This window comes from Sardina pilchardus, chromosome 13, assembly GCF_963854185.1.
Source record: "Sardina pilchardus chromosome 13, fSarPil1.1, whole genome shotgun sequence".
In the NCBI taxonomy this organism is placed as follows: Eukaryota; Metazoa; Chordata; class Actinopteri; order Clupeiformes; family Clupeidae; genus Sardina; species Sardina pilchardus.
Genome location: NC_085006.1, coordinates 23,386,471 through 23,404,672, shown reverse-complemented (window position 1 = coordinate 23,404,672; position 18,202 = coordinate 23,386,471). Strand labels below are relative to the sequence as shown.

General features: G+C 43.9%; 1 protein-coding gene across 1 annotated transcript; it reads right to left on the bottom strand.

The window, feature by feature from the left end:
• Positions 1 to 6,574: 6,574 nt before the first annotated feature.
• LOC134099730 (guanylate cyclase soluble subunit beta-2-like) lies at positions 6,575 to 17,557 on the bottom strand. Its single transcript, XM_062552717.1, has 17 exons — positions 17,420 to 17,557; positions 17,159 to 17,232; positions 16,852 to 16,946; positions 16,454 to 16,614; positions 16,226 to 16,325; positions 15,545 to 15,771; positions 15,368 to 15,443; positions 14,852 to 14,955; positions 14,541 to 14,757; positions 13,585 to 13,905; positions 12,713 to 12,861; positions 12,079 to 12,225; positions 10,179 to 10,333; positions 9,459 to 9,613; positions 8,721 to 8,843; positions 7,637 to 7,832; positions 6,575 to 7,102 (listed from the first exon to the last, which is right to left on the bottom strand). Exons 1-16 carry the CDS (start codon positions 17,420 to 17,422, stop codon positions 7,639 to 7,641), a joined length of 2,301 nt encoding a protein of 766 aa, XP_062408701.1. The 5' UTR covers positions 17,423 to 17,557; the 3' UTR covers positions 6,575 to 7,102; positions 7,637 to 7,638.
• Between the last annotated feature and the right edge of the window lie 645 nt (positions 17,558 to 18,202).

Genomic DNA, 18,202 nt, shown 5'->3' with positions numbered 1-18,202 from the left:
TGTCCACCCGTGGATGTGATTAATCTGAGCTTTACATGCTGATGCAGATTTATTAAACTAAAGGTCCCGATAGGCTTGGAAGTTAATGTTCACACTGTTATGTAGGCTAGGTTACAGACATCTTTATTCTATAGACATCTATATACATACAGACATTAATATCAGTATTATTATGATTTCTGTAGATATGAAAGGTCATGTAAGGCTATGTGTTTTCATTTGCACCAAGGTCTTGTACAAACTGCATAACTTTATGTAAGCAAATTAATGTTGCATACTTTAGAGATAATGCTGCAGACTTTATGAAGGAAATTGATATGGCAGTCAGATATGAGCAGGTCACACTGCACCTTAGCCATAACCCCAAGAGTCCTCTAACTTGTTCTCAGTGAATTATCTGTTTGCATTCCCGTCTCCAATCACAGCTAATCCCATGCAACACGCTTAATCCTCCGAGCATATCCCTCTCTCGTCCTCTGGGGAGTCGGACCACTCTCTCTCTCTCTCTCGCGTGCAGACAGGTGAAAGCCTGGCTCTCTCGCTGACAAGCCCTTTTTTTCCCCCCGTGGCATTGTTGTCCAAGAGAAGCCAGGCGCTGCGGCGTCTATGGCCAGCTGGGCCGCGGCGGCAGGTCATTTCCTCTCGCTCCCTTTGGCGGCGGGGCTCATCGCCTGCGTAATTACAGATAATTGCGGGTGCTCGGCGCGCTCAATAGAGGGACGCGCGTGTGAAGTGGAGCTACGTGATGAGAATGGGCCTTTGTGTGCCGTCCGGCGGTCGCAGCCTCGGCCAGACGCAACAAAGGGCCTTTCTTCCTCCCCCCAGCCCCGCCTGCCAGCGATGGCCAAACGGACCAAACGACTCTTTTGAGTCTTGCGTCTTTGAACGATCCCACCTGGAGAGCATGTTTCATCAACCTGCAGGCAACCAATCAAATCTGAAACCAATATGTCAATGCTTACTGCAGAAAGAAGACCATTTATACACAAGTGGTCACCAATTTGGGCCTTTTAGTCATTCAGGCACACATTTGAGTTGTGATAAAGTGTCTTAAATGGCAGACAGCCCTTCAAGGAGAAGATTATGTGTAGTCTGAGTGTCCATCTTGATCTGGTAGTATCAGGGTTGTGTTGTATAAATAACACACACACACACACACACACACACACACACACACACGCACACACGCACACACACACACACACACACATAACTGCACTGTGTGTGTGTATTGCTTGTACTGTAGGTGTAACTCTCTTTACAAAATGTCTGTCTTCACACGCTTGCCCTCAGACTTCCTCTGCTGACATGGAAAGACACACACTCCCACAGCTCCACACTGAGAGAACAAATACAAGTCAAATTTAGAAAACTACAGTACTATTGTAGCAGCAATCAGTCGCTTTGTCTACATCAAAATACATGTATTTAGTAAACCTAATACTACCTAATACATACAGTATATTTGGGTGTAAATAAAGCCATTGATTGCAGCCAACTGATTGTTATCTCATAGGGGAAAAAGGGAAAATTTCCATGTCTTTTTATTAAAGTGACAGCAGCTCTTTGTTATGAGTGCCTGCACTGTGTGGAAACATCCTGCAGGGAGATGGAATGGTAGATCTGCGCCCTGTGTGATGGGTATAATTACTGGCCATGTAGTGCACAGGAACAGAGTGCCTCCTTATTAATTCATACTAAGCCTCAGGACAGACCACAAGTAAATGGAAACAATTTAAAGTGGCCCCTAATTCACCGGAGCAGAGAGTTAGTCTCAAAGCGAACATATGTACTGCATGAGTATATCCTGTGTATGGTGTGTGTGTGTGTGTGTCTGTGTGTGTGTGTGTGTGTGTGAGAGAGAGAGATGAGCCATGTGTGGTTAAATCTGTCTATGAAGTGTGAAGCATGATACAGAGTTGCTTTGCACTGCTCAGTAGACACCAAAAACTACACTCTTCTTTGTCTACTTTTACGGCCTGATGCAACATCCCACTCCTAACAGTGTCCATATACAGCACCCATTATCTACCATAAAAACTATACCATTAACAGTCCAACTATACATTACCATACGATTTATAGCACAACAACCAGCAGCACTCTGCACAGTATAAGTATCTATTACAGAACCCTTTAAAAACAATCAACATTAGCCTTGATTAACACTGTTATGTATTGTTGTCCCTGTGATGGCATACAGTCTTGTACTGTATACACTTACCACATACAGTACACATAGACATGTAAACACAGCCACACTGTAGTGTACACACACATAAACAACACACCTTAACACAACACACACACACACACACATACACACACACACATCACATTCCTCATACACACAAGGGTAAATCACTCTTCATATATACACCTTCTCCACGTGCACATGCACACACATGCAAACTCACACACTCCATGCACACAAACACACTCACACACACACACACACATACTGTACTGATCTTGCACACCCTGTGTGTTGCGCTGTTGAACCTGGCCCCTTTTGTGCTCGCGATAGAGTTTCTCTTCCACGCAGACGGACTCATGTAAGATGCATGAATCACGACGAGGCCACACACAGAGGTGGGAGTTGGGTTGCCATGTGTGTGTGTGTGTGTGTGTGTGAGAACTACGCTGGTGAGAAACGGACACATTCCTGCTCTGAGCTTACATAGATGCTGTGAACGTAAGGTTTCCTCACACACACTCACACACAGGGGTTGCTGAGATGTATAGGGGGAGACACAAGACACCAAACACTTACTGTAAGTGCAGTTGAATTTAAAGTGAGTTTCCTCTGGAAAAACAAATCTTGACACACACACACACACGTAACATAGCACCCAAGTGCTTCTCAGCTCAATTGGACAAAAATGAATCATGATGATACAATCCAAAATATTGATAATGTTCTACAATAAGCCATACAATAAAGATGAAATTGTTGTGGTCTCTAAAAGATTAATGCTAAAAAGGTCATCATTTCAACATGCATTAGGCTGCTGTGCCTCAAGTCGATCTACTGTATATGGAGTGCATTTTGCAGGCTTGGTCAGACTTTCATTCGACACTGATTGCATGCAGACTATTTGGTGCACATCAAAAAGGCGATGAATCATTTTTTATTTTTCTTTATTTCATGCCTGGCCTGTAATTATCAGACCTCTGTGTGACCTCGCGCTTTATGTGTGTGTGTGTGTGTGTGTGTGTGTGGTCCGATGCATATTCAGCAGCGTTGCTCATGTTATTGGACCGTCCGTGATGAATAACACACACCGCCCTTAATGAGGCTCATTACATTCTGATTGCTCCTTTGTCATATCTAATTGGGATTGAATTGAAATGTGTATAAATGCTCTTATTTCTGACAGTGATTCTCGTTTGTGTTTGTCATGTAAATATGAATGAAACCTGTTGGCTAGCAGCGAGCAGTTATATCTCTTCATGGAAGGTGAGAGGGAGAGATTTGAGATTACAATCAGAGACAAAGTTTGTATGATATCTAATAATCTATACAAAGTGAAAGTGTTGCCTGATTTACTCAGTGTTTGATGAAAGTAAGGCCCAAGACAGACATTCCTGCATGCATTGTTATTTATTCTATGAAGTGAATAGCAAAGAATAAGGAGTAACGAACACTTGGAAGCCTATAGGGGATGTGGTGGCCAAGGCTGAATCAGATATGAGGCTGATAGAGAGGGCAGAGTGTACAACTCTGAGATTCACTATCTGAGGAAAAGGAGCTGGCTGTCAAATATTAAAAGATGTGTGAGCCTGTGTGTGTGTGTGTGTGTGTGCGTGTGTGTAAGTGCGTATGTGTGTAAGTGCGTATGTGTTTCAGGAATTTGCTTTTATTATTCCATCCCCTAGGGAATTAAATACTGTACATTTAGAGAGAATTCATCTTGCGCTATGCTTGCAGCAGGGATGGTAGCAACAGGGGCAGCCTGTCATCACCGTCTTTTGACACCTTAGATTTATTGTTGCTTTACGTTGACTGAGTTGCTGAATATTTTATGTCTTTGGGGAGGCCGTGGGACTCGCATCAGTTACTCGAGATCTTAATCAGGGTCCTTTATCTGTGAAGCCAACAAGTTGGATTAAAACTTCATCAGCTTTTTTATCTCCTTGGAGACAGAAAAAATCTAGATGCTCACTGAATTACATGATCTCTGTCTCCATTGTTTTCTTGAGACAGTTTGACATCTCCGAGGCACTTTCCAAACAAGCCCTAACCTGAAACGTTAGACCTCCCGCCGAGGATAAATAAAACATCGGCCCGTGTGCCGTAATGCCAATCACCCAAGCGCTCCCAGCTGGAGTAGGTGGTGAAAGGCGACATAATCTGCTCAAGACAAGATCCCGGCTGAGATTGAGAGACAAAAAGAGTCGTGAAAAGGAACGGACGAGAGTAAACCGGGGTGCTCTTTAAAAGAGACGGAGAGCCGAAGGTTGTTTGAAAGAATCCGGAGAGCAGGTGTGGTTGACAGACGGGCACAAGCCGCATTAGCACCATGGACAGCAGTCGGAGTTTGGCGCAGGTGATCATGGAGTTGCAAACCGAAATCCAGAAATTGGAGACAGAAAATAGAGCGTTACGCGGAGAGATAAAACAAGTGCCCTTGGATACTGAGGACGAAAAGAACAATTCCATACAAACATTACCAGACAGCGATTCTGTGGAGGACAACGCGGGACACACAAATTTAAGACGGAATGTTTCAGCACCTGCGTTAGAGGGACAGTTCAAAGGTAGGCTACGTTAACCTACAGTAGGCCTGATGGCCCGGTGCTGTTTTGTACAGAGAAATACCGTATGCTACAACTTCCTTACCTGTATGAATGGTTGTGTGCACTAGCTTATGCTGAGTGAATTTCGACATGTAGCACTGTGGTTTACAGGATTTAAAACTAATTAGGCCTATTTGATTTATTGAATTTAATTGAATTATTCGATTTCAAATAGCTTTGTGTTGTGTGTGTTGTATTAGCCTGGTGGATTGGGTGTAGACCCAACTTTAGATAGCCTATTTGTTTTTCCAACACCAGAGAACATCATCATGACTGTTCGAAGATACTCAGTCTCCTCCAACATTCTGAAGCTTGGCCGGGACGGGCCTCCGAAAGGGCGGAAGAGTGAGGACAAATCCACCACTAGCCACAGCAAGTGGGCCAGGCTACAAGACGGGGCCCACACCCGGGGACAGACTGCACCGAACAGCTCGACAAGAGAGGAGCACAGCAGTGCAAGGGACAGACTCACCAACAGGCGCTCCCTACAGGACTATGTCAACAAAAATAGGTAAAGGACTTCAAAAGGGATTTTTAAAAAATCAGAACACCTCAGTTTATGAATGAGCTGAATCGTCCAGACCACAAAGTTACAATTAACCTTGTCAGCAAAATATGTCCAGGAATCAATATATGTAGATGAAGTAGCCTACTAGTGCATGAAAGTATAAGAACATATTTTCTCATGTTTTCCCCCCTTCAGATCCAAGGTGAAAACTGTGACTTTTCTTCTGCCTGTGGACGATATTTACACCAACCGACCTGTTTCAGCCAAGAGTGTGCCTGACCAGAGTTCGTTTGACACCCCCGCGATGGAGGACTCGTCAGGCTAACTTCAGACACGCACAAACACACACATTGCAGAACCTGAGGACGAACCAGAGCATGACCACTGGAGACGGTGAAATCGGATCGATGGAGAGACAGTTCACTGGACGCATAGAGACAGAGAGTCAATCGAGCCAGTCAATCTTAGTGCACTGGCTTATGTGCTTTTTGGGTCAAACCCCACCGAGCTGATTTCTGTTTCATCTGACCTGAACACGACTGACTCCGGTTACAGATTTGGTTTCCGCCACCCATCCGGATGCGGCAACCAAACGCTCCTCACGATGCGCCGTGACAGTCCGCTGTCCTCGGATCGGATAACCAAACACTGACGAGGCCGCACAGACCGGCAGGTGACTGGCCGTGATGGCACCGCGGTGTCAGGTGTTGCCACACGCAGCGCATCAAATCAGGAACATCACTGTTTTTGTTTTCACATGCTATAGCAACGCTAAATGTTTGCCATGAGATCGGCCTATTGAGAAGTAACATTTGGCTCTTTAATACCCTTTGCATGCTGATTTAATTCTCAACTATGATACATTATTATTGTATATATTTCCTCAGTCAAACATATGCTGAGGGTAAAACACAGAACATGATAATGTTCTACCTTTGCTTTGAAATACATGTTTCATCTGCAATAAATACACAGTATTAAATTCATACTTATTTATTTCACAATACTTCTTTGAAGAGATTAAATTACTTTCCCAGTTAAGCATTACAGATATAATATATTTTGTATACCTATCATAGACCTGCATTTTAACACATAATCTAGAAACAAGTCAGAAACCTCTGTACTAGATAAAAATGGGAGCTTATTCATATAGGTAACACATCAAAATATTACATTAAACCAGACATGACATTTCAAACACTTAGACATTGAGTGAGGCGGACAATCCCACCCCTTGTGTGTTCTAGAATAATACAACATGCAGACATTTACAGTGATGGAAAAGAACAACAGCAATGCTACATAGTACTACAAAGATTTGTAGTATTTCTTTGGTATACTTCTATGATGTTCAGTAATACCTCTATAATATCGTTATCCTCTATAGTATGCAGTGTTATTGTACTGTTCCAACATGTCCCAATATACTACTGATATGATTACTATAATATATAGCATTGCTGTAAGATTACTATAATGTCTTGTCTCAAAATACTGTAAGATTCCTTTAGCTCTTTTTTGTAACGGAAATCAGCCATGTGATGAACTTCCAAAACATCAAACTGATCCCAAATCCCATCGGAGACGTCAGCTGTGAGGTGCGGCGGGCTGTAGGGTGGATCTGTCTCTAATCTCGGGGTGATCTGGAGTCCTGTCTCCTCTGAGTGTAGCCTCGTCAGCTTCTGTTTCACGGAGAGAAGCCATGTTAGAGGTGACCCCGAGTGGCCTCTCCAGTCTCCAGTCTCCTGTTCTGGCAGCTCTGGCGCCCACGGCTGCCAAATGGCCCGGATTCTATCAGAGCAGCAACAGATGTGAAAACACACAGGCATCAGAAGGGAGGGGTCATCAGCGTACAGTACATGCCTGGTGCAGGAAAAGTCTGCTCGTGTTTTTGCTCTCTCCTTTGATGAGTGTTTTTTGTACTGGCTCAAACTATAGTTCAAACTTTAGGTCAGGAGAACCCATCAAGTTCTCTCGTTATCTCCCTATGCAGAGTTAAAAGAGAGGATTTCCGCACGCTGTCTTCTATGCTCCCAGTTTAATGGCAGGTTACAACGTTTTGACCGCTCAGGTGTTTGTCAGGTATGATTGATGAGTTATATGAGTTATCTGATGAAGACCTGAGTGAAATATTGTAACCTGCCATTAAACTGCAGCATACAAGACAGTGTGCGGATATCTTTTAATTTTTCTAAGTTTGTGCCCAAAACCAGCACCTGCCGATTTTTTATAGATGTGCGTACATTCCTACACTGCTGACCTACACAGAGTTGAAATGCTTTTTGAGCCAATAAACACTCAAATGGACACACAGACAGGCCATACGTTCACAGCAGGGTGCAGAAGGCAGTTCGAGGGCCTCTCCGGTTCCGGTGGGTCGCTGAGCGGGTTGGCTGTGTGGGCTCGACCCGTGCTGAGGGGGACCGGCTCATCTTGTCCTCTGCCGCCTGCGCTGGACTCTGGTCCTCAGAGAGACCCTCGCTGTGCAGGCTGCCGTAGCTCTCAGAGTCCCGCGTCTTACCTGTCAGGTGGTTACAGTCATATTTAAGTCACGTCACGTCAGTGACACACACACACACACACACACACACATATATTCTTACTTCCATATTTAATCATATGTCATAACATTTGATGCAAAAAGATTGTTTTTCAGATCAGACAGACCTTGATCACACCCCTCTCTCTGGCTGCTCTTGTAGGACACTAACTAGGACACTACCTAACTGTGAGGCTCCTCTCTTCTAGGACACGAACTAGGACACTACCTAACTGTGAGGCTCCTCTCTTCTAGGACACGAACTAGGACACTACCTAACTGTGAGGCTCCTCTCTTCTAGGACACGAACTAGGACACTACCTAACTGTGAGGCTCCTCTCTTCTAGGACACGAACTAGGACACTACCTAACTGTGAGGCTCCTCTCTTCTAGGACACGAACTAGGACACTACCTAACTGTGCGTTCAGACCAAAACCGTCAAAAGCGTCAAAGTCGCTGGTGAAGCTCATAGCCTGACGCTCAACCCAGTTCGGTGCCGAAAGCGTCAGAGCCATGACGTGAAACATTTGAACAAACCACAAGCAGCAATCCTGCCAGTTTGACATTTTGATTAGTTGACGCCGAACCGTGTCATAGCTCATTACCATAAAGTTAACTGAGGTTCAACTTTTTTTTGACGCCCGTGAAGCTCATGAAGCCACGCTCACGCCGAGAACGCTTTTGACGCCGGTAACGCCGACTCTCCATAGAAAATGAATGATTTCCGGCGCTTTTGACGCTTTTGACGGTCTTGGTCTGAACGCACAGTAACTGTGAGGCTCCTCTCTCTGGCTGCTCTTGTAGGACACGTTAACTGTGAGGCTCCTCTCTCTGTCTGCTCTTGTAGGACACTAACTAGGACACTCTACCTGAGAGGCTCTTCTCTCTGGGTGCTGCCTCCTTGTCCTGAGGAGTCTGTGTCTCAGCAGGGCTCTCTCCATACTGCATGGGCACAGCTGTCTGGCAGTCGTCAATCCACTGCCTCTGAGGGACTGACAGAGAGAGAGATGGAGAGAGAGAGAGAGAGAGAGATGAGAAAGAAGGTAAAAGAGAAAAAAGAGAGAAAACTGTAGAGAGACACTGGACATTACAAAGGCGTCCACAGAGTATGCCACAGTGAGTAGCAACGGAGTCGGAACAGTGCTCAAGAGGCCAATGTCTGTATAATAGGTATCAGAACTTCTAAGGCTGCAACACAGACTAGAGCAAATCTCAAGGAGGGCAAAACCACACAGCAGCTCTTTCTGTCTCAAAGGTGTAGGCTATTTGGTGTGAGCGAGGCGTAGGCTATTTGGTGTGAGCGAGGTGAAGGCTATTTGGTGTGAGCGAGGTGAAGACTATTTGGTGTGAGCGAGGTGAAGGCTATTTGGTGTGAGCCAGTGCACTGACCTTAACCAAAACATAATCATTTCAGAGCCGTCTGTGTCATTCAGTGAATGACACATCGCCGGGCATGGCAGGAGGGTAGAACCTGCCCTCTACCCCTGTGCCCTCTCCTCAGCTGGCATGGCAGGAGTGTAGAACCTGCCCTCTACCCCTGTGCCCTCTCCTCAGCTGGCATGGCAGGAGTGTAGAATCTGTCCTCTACCCCTGCGCCCTCTCCTCACCTGTGTTGGTCTCAGTGGTGGTGCGGCGGCGGCCCATGATCTGACCCTCGGTGGCCGTGAGGTTCCTCTCCAGGAAGTAGGTGCGCATCCTCCCCTTCCCCTTGACCTCGATCTCCCCCCGCTCCTGGGTCTCAAAGCCCTTATGCCTCAGAGCCCTGGAGCGCAGACACACCACTTTATTACATGGTTATACTGCATCAATTACAATATATAGCTTTACTTTACTACATGGTTATAAATTGCAATACATCTTTGTAGCAAGCATTGTGAGTGGTGACACAATATATAATATCTGTGACAGTCCTTCACTTTACACATGATATTATATGTGATTAATAATCATAATGATGAATTATCTCGGGCAAAAATATTTTTTAGTCATTGTATGTGTCCCTGCTAGACTAGATGTGCATGTGAATGTGTTCATTTGCACACTCCCGTGTGTGTGTGTGTGTGTGTGTGTGTGTGTGTGTGTGTATGTATGTATATGTGTGTGTGTGTGTGTGTGTGTGTGTGTGTGTGTGTGTGTGTGTATATACTACATGTGTTTGTTTGTGTGTGTGTGTGTGTGTGTGTGTGTGTGTTTGTGTGTTTGTGTGTATGTGTGTGAATATACTGCATGTGTTTGTTTGTTTGTTTGTTTGTTTGTGTGTTTGTGTGTGTGTGTGTGTGTGTGTGTGTGTGTGTGTGTGTGTGTGTATGTGTGTTTGTCTGCTTTACTGGTATACTGTGGGGCTCAGGTGTATCTTGTCTGGCAGTCCGTGGCTCTCCATGCGTGAGGCGGTGTTGACGGTGTCCCCAAACAGGCAGTAACGGGGCATCTTCTCCCCCACCACCCCCGCCAGCACGGGACCGCTGTGCAACCCCACCCGGATCTGAACCAGCAAACACAACAACAGAAAGCACAACCTTGACTGGTGCAACCAGCTGCTGCATCAAAATTGACAGAATGAGTTTAATGTCAAGAGCCGCTCAATTATGGCAAAAATCATACATTCACATACAGTATTTTGGTCAATAATGAGACTTCAATTATTTTTGGAAACACCATTCATTTTCATCATAGCTCAATTATGTTGCATAATTGTCAGAAGTCATAAGTCAAATTGAAATATGATTTCAATGAATTGCACAGCACTGGTCTATGTTACAGTTGCATTTGACCACATTGACTTACTAAAATGGTGATGAAAAAATATGCAGTAGTTAATAGAGTAGAACAGTGAGAAATTAAGCAATATAGCCTACATAAATTACCCCTACAATTGTACAAAAAGTAGCCAAAAAGTTACCAAATCAACTGGTGAAGAGATGTTATTACTAGTGTGCTTTTGGACAAAAGTCCAAACAAATTGATATTAAAGTCCAAGTAACTGTATCAAATGTGACATTTGGCAACATAACCATGTATTTTCACACTTGTTCCAAATATTGGACACTCTTTTTGAAGGCCGGCCATTTTTGACCAGACAAAGGCCTTTCTTAAATCTAACTATGATTTATTTTTTTCATTTAAAATAGGTAGGGTGAGCATGTCCTGAATCCTCGTGAGTTAAAGATGAAAGAAAATAATTTGATTAAAGACCGGAGAGAAGACTGAAAAGCAGCGATAATGAAACACTGATAATGACACAAGGGATAATGATCCCTTCCATTTGTATCCACTTCATGTTTTGCATTAAAAAAGGACATCAATCTTAAGTAACTGTCCTCATGCGATACAACAATGAAGGTGTTCACTTCAGTCAGCATATGTCTACTGAAGGTTGACGCATCAAGGCTTCAATTAGATTTTAATTGCAACTTGACCACACTGCCCTAGGCAATGATTCACTTATTCCTCATTTACATACCCCAACCTCTTAAAATGGTAAGATGCAGTGTGCTCTTAGTCTAATTAAAAATTCAGAAATAGGGCTGTACAATTTGGGGAAAATATCTCAATTGCTATTTTTCTGACAGTTATTGCAATAGCAATTTAATTAGCAATATCATTTTTGAAAGTCGAGTTTCAGTTCAATATTCCAAATTTCGCTTTTGAGTTGGGCCACCTCTGATTGGTGAGCATGCCTAGTGTGTAATAAGTACAGCACTCCTGATTGGTGCACTTCACTGCCTGTCAAACACTGAGTATGAATGAACATAAAAATCATGGATGTGATGAGATTAACCATTGGGGCAGAGTAAGAACCTACCAGGTTAATGGCGTTTTTTGCAATTAGCTAATTGCATTAGTTCAAATTGCGATTTCAATTAAAAATCAATTAATTGTGCAACCCTATTCTGAGAATCTATCTGGTGCAACCAAACATTTACCACAAAGCAATAAAACTGTCACTAAGTCACTTCCATTAATCCAGCCTGTCCACTGCTTCTCCCTATTAGTGTATTAAACCACAAATGGGAAACCCTGCTCCAGAACGTAAAAGTTCTACCATGTATTGGTGCTACTGTACCTGTGCACCTAAAACAGGTGATTTCACTAGCTCATCTACCTGTCTAAAGACTTAAGATAATAAGAATCAGCTGATTTAGTGAACGGTTGGAACAAAGATGTGGTAAGACTTTTACTTTATGAAGCTGGGTTTCCCATCTCTGGTGTATGCATCTCCGCAGTTACCTGGATGGGCTGTCCGGTGATGGGGTTGGTGACACACTTAGCTGCTATGACCATGCCCAGGGCGAAGTTGGCCACCTGCTCTGCATGGGTGGAGGCAGGGATGGGGACGCCGCCAACCACCATGTAAGCATCTCCAATCGTCTCCACCTGCGGGGAGAAAAGCATAACGGACATATCAGTAATCAATATGTGTGAATAGTATTTTTTCCGTGACCCCTGCCCTCTGTACTCTTGTTTATGACAGGGGTGTAGATGAAAATAGTCGTCAATGTTTTCCAGGCCAAGGACCCCTGAACTGAGACAAAGTAGAAAGACACCCTAGTACAAAACTGTGTTACTTAAACTGAGCCAACAATGTGCCATTACAAAGCACTTTGTACTTGAGACAGCATGCCACCATGGCTCACAGGATTTTATGTGGGAATGTCCAAATAAGATGTCCAGCATCAGGTAAAAAAACACATACAGACAGCATGAGACATTTATTTGTAACACAGTTTCAAAAACAAATACAGGAGGAGTACTGATGCTGATTTCTTATTAAACTGAGCCAATAATGTACAATTACTTCGTAATGGTGTATAAGTCTAGAATGTTTAATGTTGCTATTTGTGCATCGTTGCCATGGTGTCACCTTGTAAACGTTGTGTACTGTGGTGAGCCGGTCGAACTTGAGGTACATGGAGTTGAGCATGTGGACGATCTGAATGGGCTCACACTCGGAGCAGATGTTGGTGAAGGTGACCACGTCGCTGAAGAGGATGGTGCACTCTTTAAATTCACCTGGAGGAGAAGAAAACTCAGGCTTTGATGTGGGAATGTCTGTCTGTATGAATGTGATGTCCAGCATCATGTAAGAAAAACACTCATGAGACAATCACACGGTGTACTGGAGGAGTACTGATGCTGAAAAGCATTACAATAAATGTCCAAATGCTCAAACTCCTATCACTTGTTTGTGTTCATAATACGGTACTCGCTCTCTTCCTCCCTGTCACTCTCTCTCTCCCCCCTTCTCTCACCCTTTCACCCTCTCTCATCCTACTTATCTCTCCCTCCCTCCCTCTCTCCTTCTCTCCTCCACCCATCCCCTCCTAGACCTGGTCATTCACCTGCCTCCATTCTCTAGACCTGGTCATTCACCTGCCTCCACTCTCTTGTCTCCTGGTCATTCACCTGCCTCCATTCTATAGTCCTGGTCATCCACTTGCCTCCACTCTCTTGCCCTCTTGCCCCTGGTCATTCACCTGCCTCCACTCTCTTGCCCTCTTGCCCCTGGTCATTCACCTGCCTCCACTCTCTTGCCCTCTTGCCCCTGGTCATTCACCTGCCTCCACTCTCTTGCCCTCTTGCCCCTGGTCATTCACCTGCCTCCACTCTCTTGCCCTCTTGCCCCTGGTCATTCACCTGCCTCCACTCTCTAGACCTGGTCATTCACCTGCCTCCACTCTCTTGCCCTCCTGGTCATTCACCTGCCTCCACTCCCTTGCCCTCCTGGTCATTCACCTGCCTCCACTCTGTTGCCCTCCTTGAGCTGGTTGGCCACGTGTTTGGGCAGCATGGCGTAGAGCAGCGCCTCTGTCTTGCGGCGCTCCTCCTCCAGGTGCTGCGAGAGGAGGCGCAGCTGCTCCTTCTTGCGCTCCAGCTGGCTGGACAGCTCCATCTCGGCCAGGCGCTGCTGGTTGAGCAGGATGAGGTCGCGCGTGGCGTCGTGCGGCGCGATGTCCGACAGGTGCATGCTGCGCTCCTCCAGCTCCTGCAGGCTACGCAGCAGCGGCGAGGCCAGGTACAGCATGCACTGCAGTGACGGCATCCACAGCATCTGGCCTGCGTGGGCGTGTGTGTGTGTGTGTGTGTGTGTGTGCGTGTGTGTGTGTTGGTGTTTTGTGTGTGTGTGTGTGTGTGTGTGTGTGTGTGTGTGTGAGAGTGTTGTGTGTGTGTTGTGGGTATTATGCAACAGTATTATGTAGAGAAGGGAAGGAAACCCATAAATATTAGTTCACCAGACTGGTATGGATAATTCTCTTTGTGTGCATGTGACTGTGTGTGTGTGTGTGTGTGTGTGTGTGTGTGTGTTTGTGATTAACTGAATGATTGTGTGTGTATACATATCTATGACATGGATCTTCCCCCCAACAATCTCATATCATGTCTCTACATGTCCACAACGTACAGCAGTTATATGTGAGCTATGCTCTAGATTGTGTCGTGTCGTGTGTGTGTTTGTGTGTGTGTGTGTGCGCGTCGTATGTGTGCTTGTGTGTGTGTGTGTGTCTTTCCCTCCAGCACTCTTGCATCATGTCTCTGCGTGTCTGCAGCACAAAGTGGCTGTTGTACGTGGGTGTCTGTGTGTGTGTGTTGTGTGTGTGTGTCTATGTGTGCGTGTGTGTGTGTGTGTGTGTGTGTGTGTGTGTGCGTGTGTGTGTGTGTGTGTGTGTGTGTGTGTGTGTATGTCCACACACCTCTAAGCTCCAGCATTGGTCTGTTCGTCCAGCACTCTGGCATCATGTCCCTGCGCGTCTGCAGTACAAAGTGGCTGTTGATGAACGTGCGGATGCTGGGGATGGTGAAGGGAACCCCTGGGTGGACGATGCGGAAGTAGAGGTCCAGTCGGATGCCCATGGTCTGCAGGCCCGGGACGATCCTCTGGATGGTCACGCCAGCCTGCCTCACCTCCAGCTGCACACACACACATTCCTTTCTATTACATCTGGCCTAGGCTTTGTGTGTGTGTGTGTGTGTGTGTGTGTGTGAGAGAGTGTGTGTACAGTACCTCCTCATCAAACACTATGTGGAAAGGGAAGGCACTGCAGAACGCCTTCAGGTCAATGCAGAGCTGGTCAGGATACACTGGCTCAAAACCTCTCAGGAGTTTCCCTGCAGACAAAAAGCACTTAGTGCTGCTAACATCAGATCAAAGTCACCTTAAACAACCAGTAGAGGGAAATCCTTACTTTACTACACTACCTTATTGCTTTTAATGAATCTTGTTTTATTCTTGTTTTATTTCTGTTTTTATTTTCTTTGTTTTTATTTACAAGTTTTTACAATTTATTTCTTTTAGCTTTTTTATATGTATTATTTTAATTCATTTTAAAGCACTTGAATGACCATTGTGTATGATACTGAGCTATGCAAATAAAATTGACTTTGACTAAGAGGATACCTGAAACTGATTGCAAACTGATCAAGGTTGAATCACATGGAAAAGGAGTTCAGTATCTCCTTATAACCTGTTCACTTCACCATCACATGACTGTCCGTGACTGTAGTGTTGATTCTCGCGTACCTTTTCCAAGACGCACTAAACCTCTGACCATCTCCCAGTGGTTCCTCCTGAAGGGGCAAAGAGTCTGATGCTTCTTCTGCAAAAATGTCATTCTTTACAAATGGAAATCACAGGGATCTGCATTAGCGATTACAACACACCTCACGGTTATTCAGGAACTCTTTACACACAATTTACCTCTTTCCCCAAGTATGTGGCTTCGCGTGTGAGGGTTTCGGCTAGGTGTTGGGTAGTGGGCAAGGGGGCATCATCTACGCCACGTCTCTCGGGCACTGCCACTCTCTGCGTGACGAGGAAGACTACATGCTCCTTTTTAGCTGTCCTGTCCGCCTCCTCCGTCTGGTCCACTATCTCCATTGTTATTGTGCTGTTGAAAAAATCTCTCGCCACTGCCCCAATTATACCTGTAACGTGAGTGAATAAAGCATCAAATATTTACGATAGACTCAGAAACGCTGTGAATATACCTTCCTGACGTGTAGTCAGATAAAACTGTAGAGGGTAACAGCAACATCAAGTAAAGTGAGCACTTCCCGCTACAATATGATTCTTGTGATATACTGTCACATTTTCATATACTGTACATTTACATATAATATATAGTTATTATAACTCTGTATTTTAAAAGCTACATGTTAGAATGCTTGCATATTAATAGCTTAAATGTTATTCGATTGCTGTAGTTATAGCTTAAACTTTAATAGCTAAATGTTATTCCATTGATGAAAATTGCTTTGGCTAAATGTGCCTGCCAAATTAATAAATAATGTAACACAAAGCTTTTTGTGAGTCTCTTTGGATAAAAGCTACACAAATGTGATACAAATTTGGTGCAAATGTTTATGTTACCGCAGTTACCAGGGACAATGTGGCAAAGGCCCCTACGGTCAGAGTAGTAATGCAGAAGCATAGAGCCATCTTTGTTCTTTTCCACTCGAAATGATGGTGCATTCATCTCCTAAAAACAAAGAGTATTATGTCAGGTCATATTGTTCCTGTGATTTATTTCAGTAAAATTGTACATTCATGACAAACCAATGTCCTCCTGTCCAGTACATCAGTTGCAAGCGTTGAAGGTAGGCCTACCTTGTAGGAGAGGGACAGGTAGCCGTGGAGAGCATCCAAATTCTCAATGAAGTCAAAAAGGTTCCCTCCCAGGGTCCGCAACATATGGTCATATCCAGACCTCTTACAGAACTCAAAGAAGTACTCGCCAAATTGTCTCAGCACAATGTCTGCTTTCACATCTTCAAATACATACAGTATGTGATCAGTTGTTTGGTAAAATGCTTAACAGGAATAAGCAATTGAACACAACACAGTACGAGTTCTTCAGTAAAGAAGAAGAAGAAGAAGAAGAAGAAGAAGGAGAAAATAAGGAGTGACAAAGGCCTATTTGATGTCAATACATACATAATGAGTTATTTGGTACATCATGGCATGACTAAAAAGAACCTAAAACACCAATGCAGCAGATGTGTTACCAAGTAGTTTGCAGGCCTCAGAGACTAATTTCATCGTTATGTCATCCTTGTACACCTCATACGTCATGAAGGTGTCCTGAACACCAGCCTCATTCCTGCAAAATATTAATGAATTAAAGAAAAACATAAATGAAAATCAACAAGATATTTTTTATAATTGTTTCATGTCTTTTGAACAGTAAGTTACTAGTAAGCCTATAATGTGAGCTGTACTGCCGCCTCTTGGACCTAATTGGAAATACTCTTTAGGCTACACGTGAGACGCTGCGTTCATGATTAATATGACATTCTATAGCATATAGCCTACCTGAGTTTGTCCCAAGTGTCCTCTCCAAACTTTTCTATCACAAGGGACTTCAGACACGTGTTGATAAATCCATACTGACAAAATAAGAAAATAATGGTGAAGCCATTAAATGACTGCCATGGACTTGCAAACGCGAGGTGTAGGCAATAGCCAATTATTCATATATCAGGTGTTGCTAAATTGTTCATGAATTCACAGACGCCATAGGCTATTTTAAATTATTTGACAGCTAATATAAAAAGTGTAAGCTGATCTACTCACCATTGTTTTTCCTTTACCTTATAAAGCCTTCTTCATAAACTTGACATATTTTCAATTTTATTTTCTTGAAGCTTCGTCAATGGTTACCTTTCCACAAAAAATATGCCTATATCCTGAAAGATCTGCGGTATGTTGTCGTTAATTGTTGAGAAAAAAAAATAACATGACGTCTTTGAATGCAGGTCCAGTTGTCAATGAGATGAAATTGACCATTCCTTGCTGAAATCTCAGGTTGTCGAACTGCCTCGTGCGAATGTCGAAGTTTATATACAGAGCTCTGTTATCTCCCAGATACACTCGATAAGTGCCCCAATACATCCAATGTAGCATATGGGCTTTGTCTTAGGCTATTTGTCGAGGCTTGAGTCGCCGCATTTTGTGCTGCCTGCAATTCCATTAGCCTATAAAATCAGCACCCTACTTGATTTACATCTCTAAGTATGGAATAATTGACAGCTCATCCAACATCTCTCTCTTTTATCTTGAATGAATAAAGTAGGCCTAAGGCTTTGGGATATCATTTCAGTTGTTTGTAGTAGCCTATTATCCTATTCTTATTTATTTTATTTTTTTTCTGTTACAGTGGTTACATTAGCATATTTGTAGGCTACTTTTTTTGTGCAGTTGAAATAATAGATTTTAAAGAAATGTTCAGGCTGTATGCTAAATATTAATGGCTGCGCTTCAGTGATTTACAAAATAAAATAAAATAGCCTACCCTACCTCTGCCTATGGCATGACTTACCTTTTTTTTTTTTTTTTTCATTAGTGTGCAGGTTAATA

What these genes read in the sequence shown, in the direction of transcription:
- LOC134099730 (XM_062552717.1), bottom strand. An exon ending in ACATAGTGTTTGATGAGGAG is followed by an intron (nt 14,758 to 14,851) that starts GTACTGTACACA and finishes GTGTGTGTGCAG; the next exon opens with CTGGAGGTGAGGCAGGCTGG. An exon ending in CAGAGAGAAGAGCCTCTCAG is followed by an intron (nt 7,833 to 8,720) that starts GTAGAGTGTCCT and finishes ACCACCTGACAG; the next exon opens with GTAAGACGCGGGACTCTGAG.